This window comes from Syngnathus floridae, chromosome 8 (assembly GCF_059516105.1).
Source record: "Syngnathus floridae isolate MCC-2025c chromosome 8, RoL_Sflo_1.0, whole genome shotgun sequence".
Lineage (NCBI taxonomy): Eukaryota > Metazoa > Chordata > Actinopteri > Syngnathiformes > Syngnathidae > Syngnathus > Syngnathus floridae.
The window spans coordinates 6,832,086-6,851,545 of record NC_142420.1 but is presented as its reverse complement, the minus strand read 5'-3'; the positions used below and the strand labels follow the sequence as shown (position 1 = coordinate 6,851,545).

General features: G+C 41.5%; 1 protein-coding gene across 6 annotated transcripts in view; it reads right to left on the bottom strand.

The window, feature by feature from the left end:
* The window catches only part of ackr3a (atypical chemokine receptor 3a), a 32,708-nt gene that overhangs the window by 12,743 nt on the left and 505 nt on the right, over positions 1 to 19,460 (bottom strand). The window contains exons 2-4 of one of the 6 annotated variants that reach the window (XM_088383008.1): positions 12,671 to 12,771; positions 6,922 to 7,195; positions 561 to 3,854 (exon numbers count right to left, since the gene is read on the bottom strand). In XM_088383008.1, coding sequence (XP_088239134.1) covers positions 2,677 to 3,810 — 1,134 coding nt within the window. In that variant the 5' untranslated portion in view covers positions 3,811 to 3,854; positions 6,922 to 7,195; positions 12,671 to 12,771 and the 3' untranslated portion in view covers positions 561 to 2,676. Of the gene's footprint in view, positions 1 to 560; positions 3,855 to 6,921; positions 7,196 to 12,670; positions 12,772 to 18,160; positions 19,391 to 19,460 lie in introns of those variants that run through there. The other 5 variants (XM_088383009.1, XM_088383010.1, XM_088383007.1 and 2 more) reach the window with 5 other exon arrangements.

The window sequence follows — 19,460 nt, the reverse complement described above, 5'->3', positions numbered from 1 at the left end:
TTTGATCAATACCTCGTGTGATATTTTTCGTTGTTATTTACTTGGTTTTATCATTAAACAACCCCAAATAAACAACAATAAATGGGAAAAAATGTTTTGTAATAGACAACATGCAAAATAAAAATGTATCTGATAATTCGATTAATCGTTTAATCAATCGAATAATCGATTCTAAAAAATTTACCAGCCGTACGTCAATAGTTTGCCTTCTTACTCTACAGGTTGAATTTTTAAGTTTGTGAATAAAGTTTATAACAGTAACTATTAACACATCACTATGGCAAACAGGGGCGGGGGTCCAAACCACTGATTAGCGGAAAAACTGAAGCACTCTGGACAGGCGGGGTGATTGCTTAGAGGTCATCTGTAAGGTTATCACATATCCTGAGGACAACAGTGGCAGGGTGTTGACACCACAAGGTTAAATAAACACCGGAGAGGGGAGGAGGTGGAACTCGACAAAGTCAATGTCACACAAGTTTTATACACAGCATGATATAATATGAAGTTCCATAAAATATGAAATTAAGGTCAAAGTTTAAGAAGGGAAAAAAGACATATTTAGAAATACAATTTTATTTACTTTTTTAAACACATTATTTTTTGGAATATTACACATTTCATTCAGGAGAAGAAATCTTAAAAACATTCTAAAAAAAAAAAGCAGTATTCTTGGAATAATACAATGTTTGATAAATATTTTTTTCATGCAAGACTGTCAGATTTTTTTTTGTCACAATCAGAGATTTTAATTGATCCAAAGGTAAAGAAGGCAGGAGTAACGTGATTGGCTTAGAATGTTTTGCAAAAAAAAAAAAAAAGAAAAAAAAGCATACAACATAATATTTTGCAAATTATTTGGACAGAAGTAGATGTGATATTATTATGACAGGAGTCAGCAAATATAGAAACCAAATATTTGTACTCTAATATATTTGACAGAACTTTCTTTAAGCCAAGGGAGGTTTACGCCGTCGAATGTTCCTCCACTCATCATGATCACATGACACCATGTCAGCATAATTATGAAATGATATCCCCTCACATTGGACCACAGCTAAGACATAAAAAAATAATACCATCAAATGCACACAGATTCACCAGACAAACTGCATTCATTTGGTCCTCTACTCAAATCTTACAAATCACTACTGCTGCCTGCACATGAGCAGTAAAGCTATTTGTTCATATTATTTGGTTTTAAAAGTCAGTAAGAGTGTGCGTGTGTGGCCCCGATGTGCTGATACAGCAGGATTAATTTCACAAACCCATAAGACAGCGCCAAAGGCGGCTTAGAGGACGCACTCCGTCGAAGCCTTCAGACAACGTGAAACAAAAGAGATAATTGGTTTATTGCATCCCCCTTTTCCCAGCCAGTAGCCAGCACCCTTTAATGAGTGGCTTTTTGACTTCTGTGGGAAAAGGGTCAAATGATGGTATTTATTGGCTACACCATGAATGGGAAGTGTTAGAAACGTGACTCCGTTTATGACCTTTTCCCCAGACAATGCCAACTTGCTTTGCCAGAGGTGGCTCTAAGAATAAACTCACCTACCAATCACGGCCATATATAAAACCAGATAATAGTGTGTGTAATGTGGGGATGAGGTCATTTTAAAAGGCGACAGCCGCACACATTAAGGCACGGCTACGCTGAAGTCGCAATGGAAAAAAGTAAACAAAGACGGCTACCTAATAGTCGGCAGCCTTTTCTGTCTAATGATAGGCAATAAAAAATAACTATCGGCTGTGGCAGACGTGTAATGGTTTCATTTTAGCACGCACATCCCAGCACGAAGGTAAATTTGAACACAAGTGATTGTTCACTTTTAGCTCTTGAGTCATCAATGTGCTAAAAAGAAAGTAGTACGAATCCTAACAGCAAGCCTCGACAGATACGAACAAATGGGATCAAACATGTTTCTTCTTTGGCTGAATGATTCAACTGAGGTGACGGTATGAGCTTTTCATACCAAACGTGTGACAGCAGTACATGAACAAGGAGCCAGGCAGAAAGGATGAGGCAGATGTGAGTGCGGTAGAGCAGTGTGAGTGAATGTCAAATAATTCAAGTGAGTATAAATAGTTTGATTAAGCATGCCATTCGGCAATTACGGTTCTAGCAATACCCGCCAGATTCTCTCTCGACTCACACACGCACACAAAACACAGACATAAAGTAATGCGGTGATTCCCAGCCACTGAGCAGTGGCACATTAGTGCCCCAAAATTATTGTCAAGGAATAGTGTATTTTTTGTTCATCTGTCTATGTCAATCTTATAATAACAGATTGAATGTTTTTCCAATAGATGACAAAGGTACTATAAACCCGTGTATCCTCCTGTCGGCATTGTTTGCATTGGGATTTTTCGAATGTAAAATATATGCCTTGGCACATTAAACATTGGGAAACACTACATTAATCAACCTTACAAATATAAGGTTTGGACACACTGGTTTGGCTTTACAAATCGCTAACCATATGTATGATTTCACAAATAAAACTGCTTTATAAGTGCTTTTTATGGAATCACTCCATCGATAGTGATAAACTCCTGTCCACAGGATTTCTTGATACAGCTGCAGAAAATGTCTGTAAATGTCATTTAACGTCATGTATGACGTCAGTTGCAGGTGGACGGAATTTCAATCGCAAAGCTGGAGTGGAAAGTTCCTCATATCTGTGGAGGATTGTCAACAGCAACGGCAGAGTATTCGGCGTCGGACACGTTGGATGTCTCGATGAGACGTGCCAGGCCAGTCCGCGTGGAGTACTTGAAGATGAAGGCTTTCATGAGGTCATAGCGGTAATTGCGGTTGATGAAATTGTAGAGGATGGGGTTGAAGCAGCAGTGCAGCAAAGAAAGGCACTGGGTGAGGTGCATGGCCACGTACAGGAAATTCTCCAGGCCACAGGTAAGAGGCAGCACACCCAGCTGGGAGAGCGAGTCGGCCAGGAGGATGGAGTGATACGGACCCCAGCAGCCCAGGAACACCACGATGTAGGCCAGAATCACCCTGCGACTCACGCGCCGCTCCTGCTCCACCGTAGTGGACGACGGCGAGGCCGTGCAAGTGAAGGCTCTGGCCAGCAACGCGTAAAAGAACGCAATGACGGGGAAGGGGAGGACGAAGCCCAAAAGAATGAAGCTTAGCTGGACGCCCACCATCCACTCCCTTGGGTTCTCCTCCGGATACACGGGTCTACAGAGCATGCTGCCCCCGTGTGAAGCTTTTACTGTACGCAGGAAGTAGGTGTCTGGCAAAGAGGCCACCAGAGCCAGAAGCCAGACCCCGATACACACCACCCGGCGGGTCAACTTCCTGCGCACGTTGCCCTGGTTCTCTCGGTGGCGTGTCACGCTCAGATAGCGGTCCACGCTCATGCACGCTAGGAAGAAGATGCTCCCGAAGAGGTTGACGGAGAAGAGCAAGTGCGTGAGTTTGCAAGCCACCTCGCCGAAGGGCCAGTGGCCATGTTGGGCCAACGAGCTCACCCACACGGGCAGAGTGGCGCACACGCACAGGTCTGCCACGGCCAGGTGGGCAATGTACGTGTGGGTCTCGTGGCGAGGGGTTGAGTCCCGCTGGGCGCGAATGTTCACCCACAAGACCAGAGCGTTGGCCGCCAAGCCCACGATGAAGATGAAAGTATAGAGCACGCACATGGAGTGGAGCAAGGCGCTGCGGTTGAACGCCGTGGCGCACCCCATGGTGTCCACGCTGGAAATGTTGGAAAAGGTGTCGGAGAAGTTGAGGTATCCCAGGGACTCCCATAGGTCCTCCAACTCGCTGGTGCTCAGACTCATCTCAACAACCGCAGGGACTTCACACAGAGACAATGAGAGGAATCCTGCAAAAAGGAAAACATTACCTCATTATTCCTGATATTCTTGCTCTAGAAGTCAAACCAGTACGACCAATTCATTAAGATTCGCAGTTGCCAACGGATTTCTAAAAAGCTGACAGGTCATGACATGCCCCGTCATTGCTTCAAGTAATCCAATTCAGATATTCGACGAGTTTGGATCTGTAGGGAAACCTTTTGGACATCATCAAAATGTAAGAGTACGAGGAAATCTGGACCAGGCACCAAGAGTGCAGGCAAAACGAGGGAGACCTTTCCTCTCATGTAAACTTAATTATAGAGGTGAGTGAGGCCGGGTAGTTACAAACAAGTGTTTACATTAGCTCCTGGAGCGCAGTACAGATTAGCCATAAGGAAACACCAAGCAGAAACCCAAACAATGTATTTCCGGAGCGTTCCTGGCATTCCAAAATAAAGCACAGGTCACTTTTGGGTGGGGGCGGGAAACTTGATGCCACTTTAAAGAATGTTTTCCCACAACGCGCCTGAAGAAGTAAAGAAGAAATCCTGTTTCTTTTTATTCTTCTTGCAAGGTCGTGGGGGAGCTGTCGCCATGCAGACGATCAAAGAAAGGGCAGCTGTTAACCTTGAATACGTCATTTTTTTTTACAACATCTGAAGTTAATAAAAAGGGAGTATGCATAGCATTTCTAATAGATGAAAAAATGCAGTGGTGGAAGTGACACGCGATATGAAGAGCAACACATTACTCCAAGACGTAAAAAGGTAAAATTTTGGGGGGGAATTGACATTAATTGAGAACTCACAGGTGGCATGCTAATAATTCGGCACCCTCCTTTAGAATGAGGCAAACCTATGGTGGCTTATTTGAGCCACATTGCTGTGCTGGCTTCACAGTGTGCTGCGATGTCTCTCTCCAACAAGCCGCCCGCCGCGAAGTGAGAGGTCGGCCGGGGAGTTTTGTTGAGGGGGAGACAGATCAAAACCAGAGCACGGCTGACTTAACCCTGCTTAATGCCCCTGTGACCTGTACACCCACAGAGGGGGACCTTGCGCCGAGATCAACAACGCAAAATGGAATGCCTCTCCTCCGCATTGAAAGCGGAGGGCCGATGACTACCGACCAGGGTGACAGGTTGAAATGTGACTGCCTAAAGACATCTCTGCGCCCACACTTCTTTTTCTTAACTAAATAAAAACATTCCACAACTCCTGGAGATATTTTGGGATCACATGACACACACAATCATAATGACTTTTCACCCTTTTGATGCAACCTAAACAAGCATTCCCTGCTCAGTTTCAGCAGGCATGTGTCATTCAAAGCACCTATTTGCCAATCATACAGCTGCAAGTATTTTGGATTTGTTTTTTTTAAACGATTAGCTAGTCCACGTTAAAATGTCTCAAGTCACATTCGCCATAAATCCATCAGTAGTAAAGTACGAAAATAAAACTGGCAGTGGCGAGCTGGGTAATATAACATCAAGGATAATATTACAAATCACGAACCAGAACTGCTGTCAGTTTAAAGTGTTTACTACTATTATTATAGCGGATTTGGGACTTATTAGGCTTGTAAATCATGGAAGTATTCTCATTTGTGAGAATTTTTTTACCATTACTAACGAGATGCTTCTCCTGTGATACTATGTTACTTTTCCAGTCTTGGCCTTTTAATCTGAATGGACAGCAGATAGGGCTATTCTCTGCAACAGGGGGGAATTAGTGATAATCATTCACAATGGCCTCCAGTTCCCTCATATTATATGGAAAACATCTGAGCCAGGTAGCTCGGCAGGCTTCAAGCTAATTAGCCCCTTAACGCCCGCAGCCATCAGATAATACACACAACTGAATTTTTAGTTTGGTGCCTTTGTAGCTTCTTTTATTTATTTTTCTTCTTTAATCATGAAAAATGGCACATGGGAGTCTGGTTATACAGAAATAAGAGGGAATAATGGTAAAGGGCAATTATTTGTGCTTGGAGGCTTGAAAATTGGATGTAGTATGCACTCAAACAAACATGCATACTGCAACATCTTTGAATCCACAAATATAGTAAAAAAAACATTGTAATCTGTTTAATTAACAAAAAAAACTAGGAATGCGTAACGGATTTGTGCTTGGGGGAATAAAATTATGCATTTGAAGCTTGTTTTTCCTCAATGATATTAAATTTCTAAAATTTCCCTAGATTACAAAAAAAACACCTGCTCATTATTATTTTTCTTAAACAATGTAAAAATAACATTCAACATCTCTACATTATTCAACAAAAAGAAGAGGGAATACATCGAATGGTCTTAGGGAGATGTGCTTGGAGGCTTCAATCACATCAAGGATTCAAGATTAATTTATGATAAATTAAGTGAAGCGCTGAATAGAAGCGCTGAATATAACGCTAATAAATAAATAATATACAGATGTACTAGAGTATATAAGAGCGCATTTGACATTTGGCTGAATGTTTTATTCTTGCTTTTACATAATACGCATGCACTCAATGCAGTCTTGTTCAATACCTCTCTCTCTCTCTCTCACTTTTTCGGAGTGCGTAAAGTGTAGCTCTCTCTCCCCCGACTCGGTCCCAGCGAGCATCCAGTTACAAATTAGCCCAAAACAACGCCTTTGTCCCACAATACACAGTAAAACGTCAATGAAGGGGTTTCATGTGCAAATGTCTCTGCACAACGAGATTGGTGCAGGTGCAACATGTTTTTGTTGTTTTTTCACAAGTTTCTGCTGTCATTGCGTTATTTTCTGAAAGGTCGCCGGTGTTGTTGTGGTTAAATCCTGGCCGGCTTGTCTCTGACTAAACAAAACAACACAGTATAATTGGGATTATTGTTGATTTGTATCAGTGAGCTGGGGACAAAGTACTCTTATCAGCCAAAATTTACAATGTGAGGGGAAAACAAAGAAAACAACGCTAATTCAATGTCAAAACTATGCAAACATAGCCATTTAAATTTAATTATTTGTTATATCTGGAGAAATGCACAAACGGTGTCATAAAAGTGGAAATATCAGTAAAAAGTCTAAACATTCACTTCTCCCGCAGCTTGTGAACGCATCATTTTTTGCTTACCTTTTTTTGTGAAGTCTTCCGCTGATTCTCTGCACGTTTCTCCGTTTTTCTTTTTTTTTTTCGCTTAGCGTTGCATCAAGTCCACTAAAGTGCACTTTGGGGTCTCTCCTCCGAGTCCTCGCGCGAGAGTGGCCTGATCACTTGCTGTGCACTTGCTGATACTGACAGCGAGAGCAACGCCTCCAAGGCTGGACCTTAGTGGAGGATGGGGGGAGCAACGACGTCATCACGGTGGGTTTCGGCCAGGAGAGGGCCGAAGAACGTGCTTTTCCTGCTTTTTAAAAGGGAAAACTACTAGTAGCCTATGAGATGTCGCATTCAAAAATATATTGGCACATGTGAAGAATTTCATAAGAAGTGCATCAAAGTACCTGGGGAGGCCAAAGTACTCACATTCTGTACTTGACTATAAATATGCATGCATGTGTACAAAAAAAATAATAGAATCTGGGTAAAATTGTAGTGATTCAACAACTTAAATGCAGACTGAAATGTACAAAAGTAAAATGGAGCGCCAGAGCATACAATGGACTGATCGCCAGCCAATCACATTTATAGACAATCAAACATGTATTTAGGACAATTCAGTCTTCAATGGACCAAACATGTTTTTGTAATGTGGAAGGAAACTGAAGTTGCCAGCGAAAAGCTATGCATGCATGTGGGAAAACATGCAAACTCCACAGAGAAAGGTCGGAGCCCAGATTTGAACCCCTAACCTCAGAACTGTGAGGCAGATGTGCTAACCAAATACTCAACGTGCCACAAGCGAGCAAGACTCTTAAAAGACATTTTCAGGATTTGTAGATAAGTGCTAAAAATGTGCAAACACTGACAAAAATGTTCTGAATCGTTGAGATAAAGCGTTAAACTCTCTTTCACCTTAACCGTTTCAATGGACCGTTAAAGGGGCGTGGCTAAAGTTGATAGTGAGCATCCTCTTCCGTCGCAATTAGAAGTTACTTATTAGCTATAGTTATTATTCTGCTCTACACAGTTATTGTCATGCTGCATTTACTGTGTAAGAAATCAAATGTGATAAATCCATTTGTATGTGCATGAACATGAAATTGTTCCAATTGAAATAAGTTCTGACTTTTTTTGGACAAACACACACATACCAGAGATTGTGTCCCCACATGATCCATACATGCTATGTAATTAGAACAAAAACATACTGGGAAAGTATTTAAGCACGACTGACATTTTGGGTTGAGGGGCCTCATCCCAGGAGTGCCTCACCCTGCCGTTACTTCAGAACGAAACCAGACTCAGTCAACCACATCCACAGTTGATCGGCTTCCACCCAAAACCAACCGACGGGTTAAACTCAGCAGAGGGAGCGGCCGAAACGCCCTCTGCATAACGAACCATCGTCACGTGCAAGGTTTGGCTTTAATCAGAGGTTTGTTATTTCAAGTCAAGCAAAACAGCACATCTCTGAAATTAATACGGCCAAGGGGGGATTTAAATGCTACCCTATGATCTTTCTAGGGTGTGTGGGGGATTGCATTTCCATCTACAAGGCGTTATTGCATATGGCTGTCATGCGTATGCCAAAGCAACAGGTGGCGCTATAAACTGTAAGGCCACGATTTATTCAAACGTTAACAGATGTCCTCGACAGCATTAGTTTTAACGGATAATCACAACTGCCAACCAGAAGAAGACATTTTCATTTTCGAGTTTCCTTCAAGCCCAGCAATTAACCCCAAGCAATATTAGATAAGCCTGATTAAACTATTTGCCTTGTCATGTTGCGATAAGGAACTCACAGTTGTATATTTTGATATGTTTGAAGAGTTATCTTCGCCAGGTGTGTGCCATCCAACTTGTTTGCCCAAGAAAGAAGTTATCGCAGAAAGTTACAGGTCACTCCGCTGAAGTTTATCACGGTTGAACACGGCGATGAAATACAGCCAGCAGCCTTGCCTGCCTGCATGGTGACCTCATTAAAGAGCAGTGGAGTGAATTCAGTTTCAATGAGGCTTTTAAAAGGAGAGCTCCCGTTCTGCACGCATAGCCATTGTCCTCCGTATCAGGAGCATCAGGGGGATTTATAAACCCCTCGCAGAAACATCCGCAGCCCCGCACGTCGCTGCCAATCTCTGTTCTTGCACCCCCCCATTCACAAAAGGGGGCACACTGGGAAAGCAGGTGTGTGTGGTGTGAAGCCTGAGAAAAAGCATTCCGGCTCTTTGTCAGGAAAATGAACCCAGCGGAAGACCAGGAAATGATTTTGTTGCGACACACGTCAAGCAGCTTATGAAATGGATTCAAGGGAAAGGATGTGATGAATAAACACTACGAATGAGCATGATTAGGATCATGCTAATTTAAAAATAAAACACTGAGATTGAAATCATAATCTTAAAAGAATAGAGCAGTATAAAGGCTTTTGTAAAAGTCATAATAAAAGTTCTTTATCTTCTATTTCATTTCAGGTATCATTCAGATGCAAGGTCAGGGAAGCTGGTGAGCTGTACAAGAACTTGGCAGCAACAAAAGCTCGATTCGGTGGATGCTTCAGAGAGTGATCAAGTTGAATTAACGCTGATTTGGGCTTGTTGAGAAATATAATCTGCAGCTTGATGGCCATAAAGCTGCTCCAACTGGCGCCAAGTTCCACTCAGTTAGGGACAGAAAAATCTTACCAGCTATCAATTTTGCAACAATGCTTCAATGTCAATTGGCAAGTCATGAGATGTGTTTTCTGAGTTTGGTCATGTGAGGAGCCATGATTGGTCATCGCCTGAGTCCTGAGCAACTGTGATGTCATTTTCAGTCGACAGCAAGTATCAAAATGACTGTCCGATAAGATCTTTCTGCTTAATTGATATCCCACAAACGCAATATTCTGACTGTTTTCTGTGAAAATTACTCAAGTGTAATTTGAACAGTTCAGACATTTCCCGTTCTGACTCACGCAACATACGTGTTCTTGTTTTCGGTTTTGTTTGACAGTAAACTGGGAGTGGCATTAAACAGCCTGAAGCATCCTTTTTGAAGAACAGTTCACTATCTGTCAAACTGCTACTTGTTGTGGCGTGAGTTGATTTGACTTCACTGCCACCATCGATTACTGGCGGAGCTAGAGGGGGGGCCGTGGGGGGCACTGCCCCCATTGAAATATTCTTGAAACCCCCCCAGTTGCCAAGCCAGATAATTGGCTTTCGGCTGTTTTCTAGGAGATTTTTTTTTTTCACAATTCCCCTGTAAGTCTATTATTACTACTCCCTATTTGAAACAGCATTGACCCAGTCACAGGGATCCATCCGCCTATTGACTTGCGAGGTAATCAGACCCATGTTGGCGGGGTCATTGGGTCAAACGTCACATCAGTACACGCTACCTTGTCAGCGCTCTGGAAGTGGCAGTTTTCAACAAATGCCTTTCAAGCATTTAAGGATGATCTCATACGCCTGATAACAAACTAGGAAGCCTTGAAGGCTATCTGACACAAGTCTTTAAGCATTCCTTCTCAACTCTTTCAAGTTTTTTTGGTAATTATGATGAGCTATAATCTGCTAGGTGAAGTCTTTGTACACAAAATAAGCATCAAATCCGAGTGCTAAAATATTTAGTTTTCAAAATTAGTGGCTTGGGGGCAAGGGTTAATTTGAGGCAACTCATTTATTAGACCACTATTTGAGGCTTTGTTATTCCAAATAAGTACTTGTAAATGTTCCCAGTACTAGCACGTGTATATTATGCAAACAACAGAAGGAAATCCCATTGCTTGTCTGCCAGTCTTGGCAGAGGAATCTCGCTTCCGTTCACTCCCGATAAGAGTTCAAGTGTTTGCGTGGCATTTTCTCGCCGACTTAGTCCACGTTGTTAAACGCAAAACCCCTGAGACTACGTTGTTGAATTTAAACACAATTGGACTTGCTATTCTTATGTGTTGGTGCTCAAAATAACACTTGCTGACCTTTTGGTCTATTATTACAAAGTGTTTTTCTCGAGTCATAATTTCTTTGGGGCCAGCAGTTTTTAAGTTCAATACACACATTCATAAACAGAACGATGCCGAGATAAGGAGAAGGAAAAGGGTGGGCGACGGCGAGCGGGGGTCCGTGGCGACGTCAGAGTGTGTGGGAGAGCCGGTTGAGGCGAGCAGAAGAAAAAAGATTGAGTGACTTATTGCTAATGACTTTGCTTTCTATTGTCGTCTAGCCCCCACGTCGATCGTGGGGGGTCTTGCTATTTTTGTGCAAATCTCTATTCAATGGATCTCCTTCTCAAATACGTCTGTGACAATCTACCTCCTCTGCATTTTCTTCTTCTTTCTTTTTTATCCATCCATACATTCATCTTCTATAGGGGTTGTCCTAATTAGGTTCATGGGTGAGCTGTAGCCTGATTTTAGATGAGAGAGGGACACTTTGGAGTCTTCAATTTACCTCCCATGCCTTTTTGGAGAATGTCCAATGACAGCAGAGGACTGGGAGATAAGCCACGCAAGCACACATTGTGCCTCTCAACACTATTGTCATGCAAATTGAAAGGAGATTAACCAATAACTCCAAAAACAATCAATAATTTCCACAAAGCTGAATCAGATGGAATTCAGCCCTTAACTGTTGAACATTTTGTTTTTACAGCTCAGAAAAAAAAGTCCAGTCGCTTGAACTTTTGTGTTGCAGTTTTCATGCAAGTTACTCATCACTGCATGATATAAACACGGCAACCTTTTTGTGATTTGTTCACGCAGGTGCACGCTCAGCAGCGAGGAGGAATCCCGCTTGCGAAATGAAGCTGTCAAGACCTTCCTGACATTGACAGAGCATCTATGTGTGAAACACTTGGCTGTCAAAACACAGCAGAAAAGGGAGAGAACTTGAACTATTATCTCCTTGACACATCTCAGAACATGCAATATGTTAAAAGCAAACCACTGAAAGACAATTCCTATTATCAAGCGACTTTACGATATTACCAGAAAGACAAGTTCTTTATTCTTCAGTAGGGGGTTTCACAAGAATGGTCACAAAGCAGGAGGACGAGGAAGAAGCTATAAATTGTGAGGGGCCTTGTCTCTTTAGGAACACACTGAACTACTAAGTGTTTTCTTTTTGCATGACGGAGGTTAGCGTGGTCCCTAACTTCTGGCTGCTATGCTGAAAATCCATTAGCCTGAACATGGCAATGCCTCACTAATGAGATAGCACAAAGGGAAACAAAGAAGTTGGTAATTTTATCCCCACTGGGGGAAACATTGGATTCATAGTCATACGCCTCCGCAGAGAATTTCATTTTGGGAGTGAACATAGTAGGCCGACTGGCTATTTGATCTTGTAATATCAATACACTGCAATATCAGCCATTCTGATAATGGAATTCTCCAAAGGGAAAACAAAAAATCTATATTTGACTAACTTTTGGGCAATATCCATTACATTTAAAAACACAACATGATTTCTGTAGAGTGCATTGCTTTTTTTAAAATTTTTCGAATTATTTTTCTATTTATTTATTTATTTATTTATTTATTTATTCATTTATTTGTTTATTTATGTACAGACTAAGTGTCAAAGTTACAAGAGAAGTTAAGTAAAAACTTTTGAACGGGAAATGCTGAATGTGCAGGTATGTATATGGTCCTTACTCAACTGGAAGGCCCAACCTTCTAACATGCTAAACACTAGACCACCATGTTACATTTGAGCAAGAATTACTATAGCCCCATTAACATTGCCCCAACTATTATAATCAGAGCTCAACAAATAGCAACTTGTTAATCACTTACTTCTCCACGGAGGCATTTTCTGGCATGTAATGATCAACTCACAGTCGTGAACTTCCTGACCCACTGGATCTGAGTCCTTATCGGGCACGTAATGAAGATGCCTGACAAAAAACAAAAAAAGACACAGACTCAGGAAGCATTAAACCTGCCAAACAAATCATGTGGATGAATTTCAAAGCTTCCATTACAGTTAAAGTTTCATCACAAACATTTGGAGGATACCTATAATGGTGTTCTAACCACAGTGTCTTTGTACCTAATCATCAGTGGGTGACAACCACAGACATAAATTTTCTCATGCAGACGCTCTCTCCTTTTCTTTTTCTGTGACCTCAATGAATCTGTCAGGGTCTTCCTGCTATACCGTTGACCATGACCATCTGTGACTCACTCCATTGACAAAGTCTGTCATCTGTGAGGGCAGCAGTAACTCATGGAAGAAGTTCTGTTTTCCCTCAACCGTACCCTTTGCATGCATTTCTTCACGCACATGCACCCATAATGTGTCTTAGAGGGAGTATCCCCACCCCCCACCCCCAAAAAAGGTGATATCCAAGGAAAGGCCTTTCTCCAGGTGACAGTGAGCACATCCAATATGGTTTTGAGAATGACAGCATCTGTCCACAGGCTGCAAGTCGTTCATCTCGTGTAGTCGCCCAAAGGAGTTGCGAGGCCAAATTAGTAATCCTATCCCCACGTACCAGATGCGTGCTTGCTGACATAAAGTTCACAGGTAAGGTTGCTAACTTTCACCCCTATTATCTTGTCATGGGGGGGAGGAAAAATGGTCCATCAGTTGCATTGGAATGCACTCTTGTTTTGTAGCGTTTAAGAAGCTACTAGCATTACTTGGAGGTGTTGCCTTTCTCACCTTTTCAACAATATCGCACAATCTCAAGGTCAAAGTGAGAAAGGCACTCGTAGTTGGGAGTCAACTTAAAATCGTTTTTTTCTAAACAGCAGACAATGGAAACCTCCGCAGTAAAGGTCAATAATGACTATGTAATGGCCACGGGATGCAATTGATCATTGCAAACCATTAAGTTGGACAGAAGGGCTGGGGGTCGTCATATTTATTGATAAGACAGTTCAGTGTCTCCATTTAGAACAGCAGGTCATTATCTGCTGCTGCCAGAGATGGTGTTCCCCAGGGGTCCATTCTAGGGTGAGAGGGTTTCTTTGTCAATCCCTGACTCATATTCAGCACTCAGTTTCAAATTAGCATCTCATTCTTTTTAGTTGGTCGATATTTTGAACAATTGATTTATCTTTGGCTTTAAGACCAAAGGATCTTATTCTTGCTAACGATTCTTCTTTTGTATGAGTTGGTTATTTTTATGTCATGTCGGCAAATATCAGGTGCCTTTAGAAAATTTTATCCAATTTGTACGAAATTAGAACCACATATACCGTCACTTTGTCAGACCCTCATTGGATCACATTTAAAGCCACATCAAGCCTTCACAAGTCACTTCAAAGTAAACAAAATGACATTCCATTTGTAAACGACAAAATGCTGAGCTTGCACGGAGAACCAAACACTGCAGGCTTTATTGGACGTAAACAACTTGTAAAGCACTTAAGTTCATTGGATACATATGCTCGAGAAGGAATCTAAACTGTGATGTACAGTAAGCATCCTTTCAGACTAGCCTGAAGGTGAAAATTAAGATGAAAAAATAAAAAGGAAAACCAGGTGGTTCCTATTGGCGGTCTCACGTACAGCGTGCAGCTTTGCAGCAGTCAGGATGTGACGATCAGGGAAGCATCTGGAGTTTAGACCTCAAGCTTCCAGAGTGGGATGCGGTTTCCACTAAGTGAATCAATCAAACTTTATATATACAGCTCACATACACAGGATTTTAGGATTGATGGAATAAAACAGGTAAAAAAGAATACATTATATACCAAATTATCATAGTTATTGTGAGAAGACGAAAATATCACATGTAGGGCAAGAGCTAAGATTCTAAAACTAGTTTGTGAGCCAGACGTGCTGACCACCCGGGTCTTCCAGAAATCAAAGTGATGTGATAACACTGATCCTCAAAGGAAAAGTGCTGATAATGCAGAAAGGGCTTAACTCCGAAAGCTGGTAGGTGTGACACATGCGCTATGCTTGACAATTACAGATGTGGCCCCAAAAAAGACTGACGGTTTAGCAGATGTATGCAGTGTGCCGGCGCAGATCTGCTTCTCATTATGGAGCTACAGAACAGATTTTGAGAGGAGTTAAAAGCCTCCCAGTTCACTTTATCTTCTTAGACTCCCCCAATCCACCATCCTAAGCCATCTTTGTCCAGACCTCCCAGTCACAGAGTCCTTCTTCTGCCGCTAAATGTGATCACTCACGTCAGGCAGCCGGTACCAAGCACTCCATACATCAGGTCTTAAGTGGAAGGCTGGGTAGGCATGATTTCCATCCATCAAAACCAAAGTGGCAGGCCTTCCGTGGAAGTTTTTCCAGAGTAGGTTTTGCCTGGATCCTATCAGAAGCAGTCAACCTGAGTCAAGTGCCTGTCGGGAAGGGGAACTGGTGTAGTAGGGGCGGGGGGGGCATTGACTTGTGAAACCGCTGGGGATGGAGGAGGGTGTTGAAAAATTCCTCCAGTGAACATTCACAACACTAATGAGGAAAAAAAAAAAAGTGTGTGAAAAGTCTGCTTGCGGAAGAAGTTTCCTGTGTATTTTCACACTGAAGACGCACACAAAAGAAGGATGGAGACGAGGATGAAAAGCCCTGAAAGACACATCCTGCACTAGTTGCTTGGAGAAAAAAGGAAGGAGGCTGTGATTGTTATTATTTTTCTTTTCTTTCACACACTTTGGACCTCGTAGAGAGAGGTAGAGAGCTCCGGCTCGGCTTTATTTGTGGGCTTGTTCCTCCGCAGCTGCTGCTATCTTTTTAACCATTATTCCAACCAGCTGTTACGTTTGCCATCACATCCTGAGCGTTTTCTCAAGCGTCAATGCTGCTTCAACACTGGGATTTGGTGATAATAAAGACATTAATGTGGGTAATATCCTTTCCCACCAAAGACAGGTGACAATGATGTTTTTTTTCCCTTTTTAAAAAAAACAAATGGTGGGAAATGCTAATCACTGATGGACAAAGACTTGGACTGCAAAATAAATAAGGATATTGTCCATCATATGGCCTATAAGACAAGCTGACTCGGCCAATCCCTGCATAGGTCATCATGTCGTCAGGGTAAAGTTCCATCAAAAATATAATTTGTGAACATGTGAAGTGCTCTTTTACAAAACGCTGTAAATCAATTATGATTATGTTGCAAAAGATGACCCGTGACGTTTAAAAACAAAAATCTTACCCTATTAAAACAATTTATTGGCTAATTATGTGCAGCAAAAGATACTGGAGCCTGACCACAATGAATGGCAGGAAATGATAGACATTTTTTTAATTTGAGTTTTATCTCCAGCCATTCATTTTTTTAACAGCACATCCTCTTGTTTTGGAAAAGAATACTTCAAAGTTGCATCCCATTTTTGACAGGCAGCTTGCCATGCTCGTCTGGAACAGCCAAGACATTGCATGCTATGCTACTTGCTTCCATTCAATCAAAACAAAAACAGACATTTTCTTGGAAAACAAGTGGAGACCTTCACTTCACTGCACAGGAAACCGAAGACTGCAGAGGAAAAATAGCTGATAACGCAGCATGACTTTAAAGCGACACATCATAGTGGCGCCACTTACTGTATATAACAACATATTTGACAACTCAGATATGGCTCAAAATACTGGTTTAGCTACAAGGATGGAAATTTGAGCTTAGTTTTGAAAACCACATTCAACTTATTTGCATTTTTTTTGACGAGGCCTAGTCAAGCTATTGCATCTTGTCTGGCTCAGCTGACAACAGGCACAAAATCTCAGAGTAAACTAGACTTGGATGTATAATTTTTTTACAGCAGACGCCAGTCTATGAAAATAAAGCCCTAGGTGTGCAGGATGAAGGATAAACTAAAAGTGAGTGGCTGCCAGTTAGTTTTGGGGGAGGACTGCTCGGATGTCAAAGTGAATTCCTCAGTCGTGTAATGATGGGGAGCACACAATGGCTACACTGTGACAGTGGTAAAAGAAGGGCCAAATCAGCAAACATAAAGTGGTTCCGGGGGTACCAGTAGTACTTCATTACAAATCTCTTCTTGCCACCACTCTTAATATACTGCAACAATGCTCAATTTCCTCAAATTGTGACGACAGCCTGTAGTTTCATTTGCAGTTTAGAGTTTCACTTTATCTAGACGTTGGGGTCTTGGCGAGTAATAGCTGGCCTGTTGTTAACCTTCTGACATGTGGCGCAAACACACGGGCCAATTACGGTACATTCAAAGCACATCTGGCTCTGCTCGACACCATTGAATCGATTAATCAAATGGCACCTTGCTGGTAAGGGAATAAGCCTTTGCGCTTTCATAGACTTGCTTCATTAAAATGATTTAAATGGTGCTCTGTTATGGTCAGATTCTGGACAATGCTCCTGATTTTGTTTAATAGCTTTAAGTTGTTGAATTTGGTTTATTGTCTGGTATAATTCATTGACACATTTTTAAGTTTAGCTTTTGCCAGAGCAGCTTGTGTTTGACAACTGCAAAGAGCAGACTGAGATTCTTGTTTAAGTCTTGGCAGGAAGCTTCTATGCTTAAAAAAAAAAAAGTCACTGCAACCTTTTTATAAGAGGTGGGGCATAAAATGAATGTGGCTTTGTATGTTTGTTTGCTGTCTAAAAACTCGTGTAAACCTCAAAGTGCCACTTTTGGTGGAACAAATTTCTGTGCAAAGTCTGCTCCACCACTGTGACGGCAACCTAACACATCAAATTTGACTAAAACCACTAATTAGAATATCTATATTGTACCAAAAATAAATTGGGTTTACCTTAAGATAATATAAAAAGCTATCAATGTGGAAATAAAGCAAAATGTTTTTCACTGGGCTGTTTGGGGACATTTATGGAAATGGTGTTTCACTTTTGATTATAGTATTCTACAGAGAAAGGCTTTTAGGAAATGTCTGCTTGCAGCTTTAGTTTGTTTTTGGCTATACAATGGGTGACAAGAACAGACTGGCCAATGTAGAACAGAAACTGTCATTTTAAATTCAAATAGGTTAGATTTGGGTAAAGTCTTGTAATGTGGACAAAATTACTTTTTTTTGTGTGTGTATGAGGTATGCTTTGGAACAAGCGTGATGTTTAGGCTCCGTGCTGCAAAATTGTGAATGAGTCTAGTGTATATTTGGGTTTCCAGAGATGCAGGAGTAACCTTTCCGGAGCCTGGTGAGACGGTGCCCACTTCCTGCTATTGAAGCTTCTGAAAATGGCTTTGGCTAACTTGCATGGTGGGAGAACTGGATAGACAATGGCACAGCGAGATGGACAATAGATCAGAGACCATGGACTAGTCCCTGATTTGTAAACAAAGTGTACTTCAAAACCCGGCAATTCTACAGCAACACTATGGTTTTAAATTGTTGACAATAATCTGTGTCAAGCCTTTTATTGAAATATCTTCAAGACTGCATTTGTTCTCCTCACGTCAAAGTGAGCTGCAACAGCGTATAATTGAAAGCCATGTGTTTTCTCCATATTTGCTACTTGGCAACAGGTCATTTAGAGAAGCAAGAGGCTGAAAGCAAACATGACCATGTCAGTGTTAGTCTCATTTGTTCCATAACAAACCCGATGAAGCAATCGGCATGTCCACTTGTGATTTGTTGTACGAAGCAACAAGATGCTGGAGGAGAAAAAAAAAAAACACTTGGCCTGGCCATAAATAGGGAGGCGAACACTTGAAACCAGATGGCGTGCAAAGATGATTTGTTCAAAGGACACACTGACATGAAATTGACTAGTTCAAACTTGAAACCTTAAAAATGAATTACAGATCTTGCTGGGGAGCAGGAGAAGAACCAAGAAAGTCTTGTTCACCATATCCTCCAGCTTGGGTTCATATTGAAGAAACTTTGTTCTTCTTGGCCATTAAAGCTCTCCTCAAGGCAAGAGGAGGGAAGACAAAGCAGATATTGAGGGAGCTGTCACGAACGAACAGCTTACAAGGTTTGAATTTAATTAGCAATAGAATTTACCTTCACATTTTCATATTTAACATTTAACTTTGAAGTATCATTAAACAGTTGATTATAGCATTACTAATATTACACAGAAGTTAACAAATTTCCTGTACAGTAAATTCTATAGCATCCATTCACCCTTAAATTAAGTGTCAGACTCAGCACTTGCAAAAGCAACATGCTAGTTTTAAGAGTTATTTAATGCCAAAACTGCCTAGCAACAAGTGACCACACAAACATGGTCTTAATCTACATTGGCCCATCTGCAAGAGAAATTTGTTTTTCAGTTTGTCAGAAACACTCCAAGTGTCCTGCATTATAGTCCATTCAAAAGAGTGCTAGCCGAGCTTTGAGTTTTGCTGCAGTCTGGACACCTTATGTCACTTTTGGCAAAAACAATAAGTAGATGCTCAAGTGCACATTTCATATAAATGGAATCTGTTGACCATTTTTGGTGCTATCCAAGCAAACAATAGTCATTCCTTTAGTTTATGGATGTCCTCATCTGTAGCAGTGGCAGCATAGAGGTCAGAAATTTCCACCGTGCAGCAAAATGTCTTTGGCAGCAGAATGGAAAGAGCCTGGACTGTGATGGGCATACACAATGAGTACCTTCGTTGCTGCCAAAGCGAAATAAAAGCAAAAGGAAAACCCTAATTAGCACTATAAGCAAATTGCCATCACTTGCCA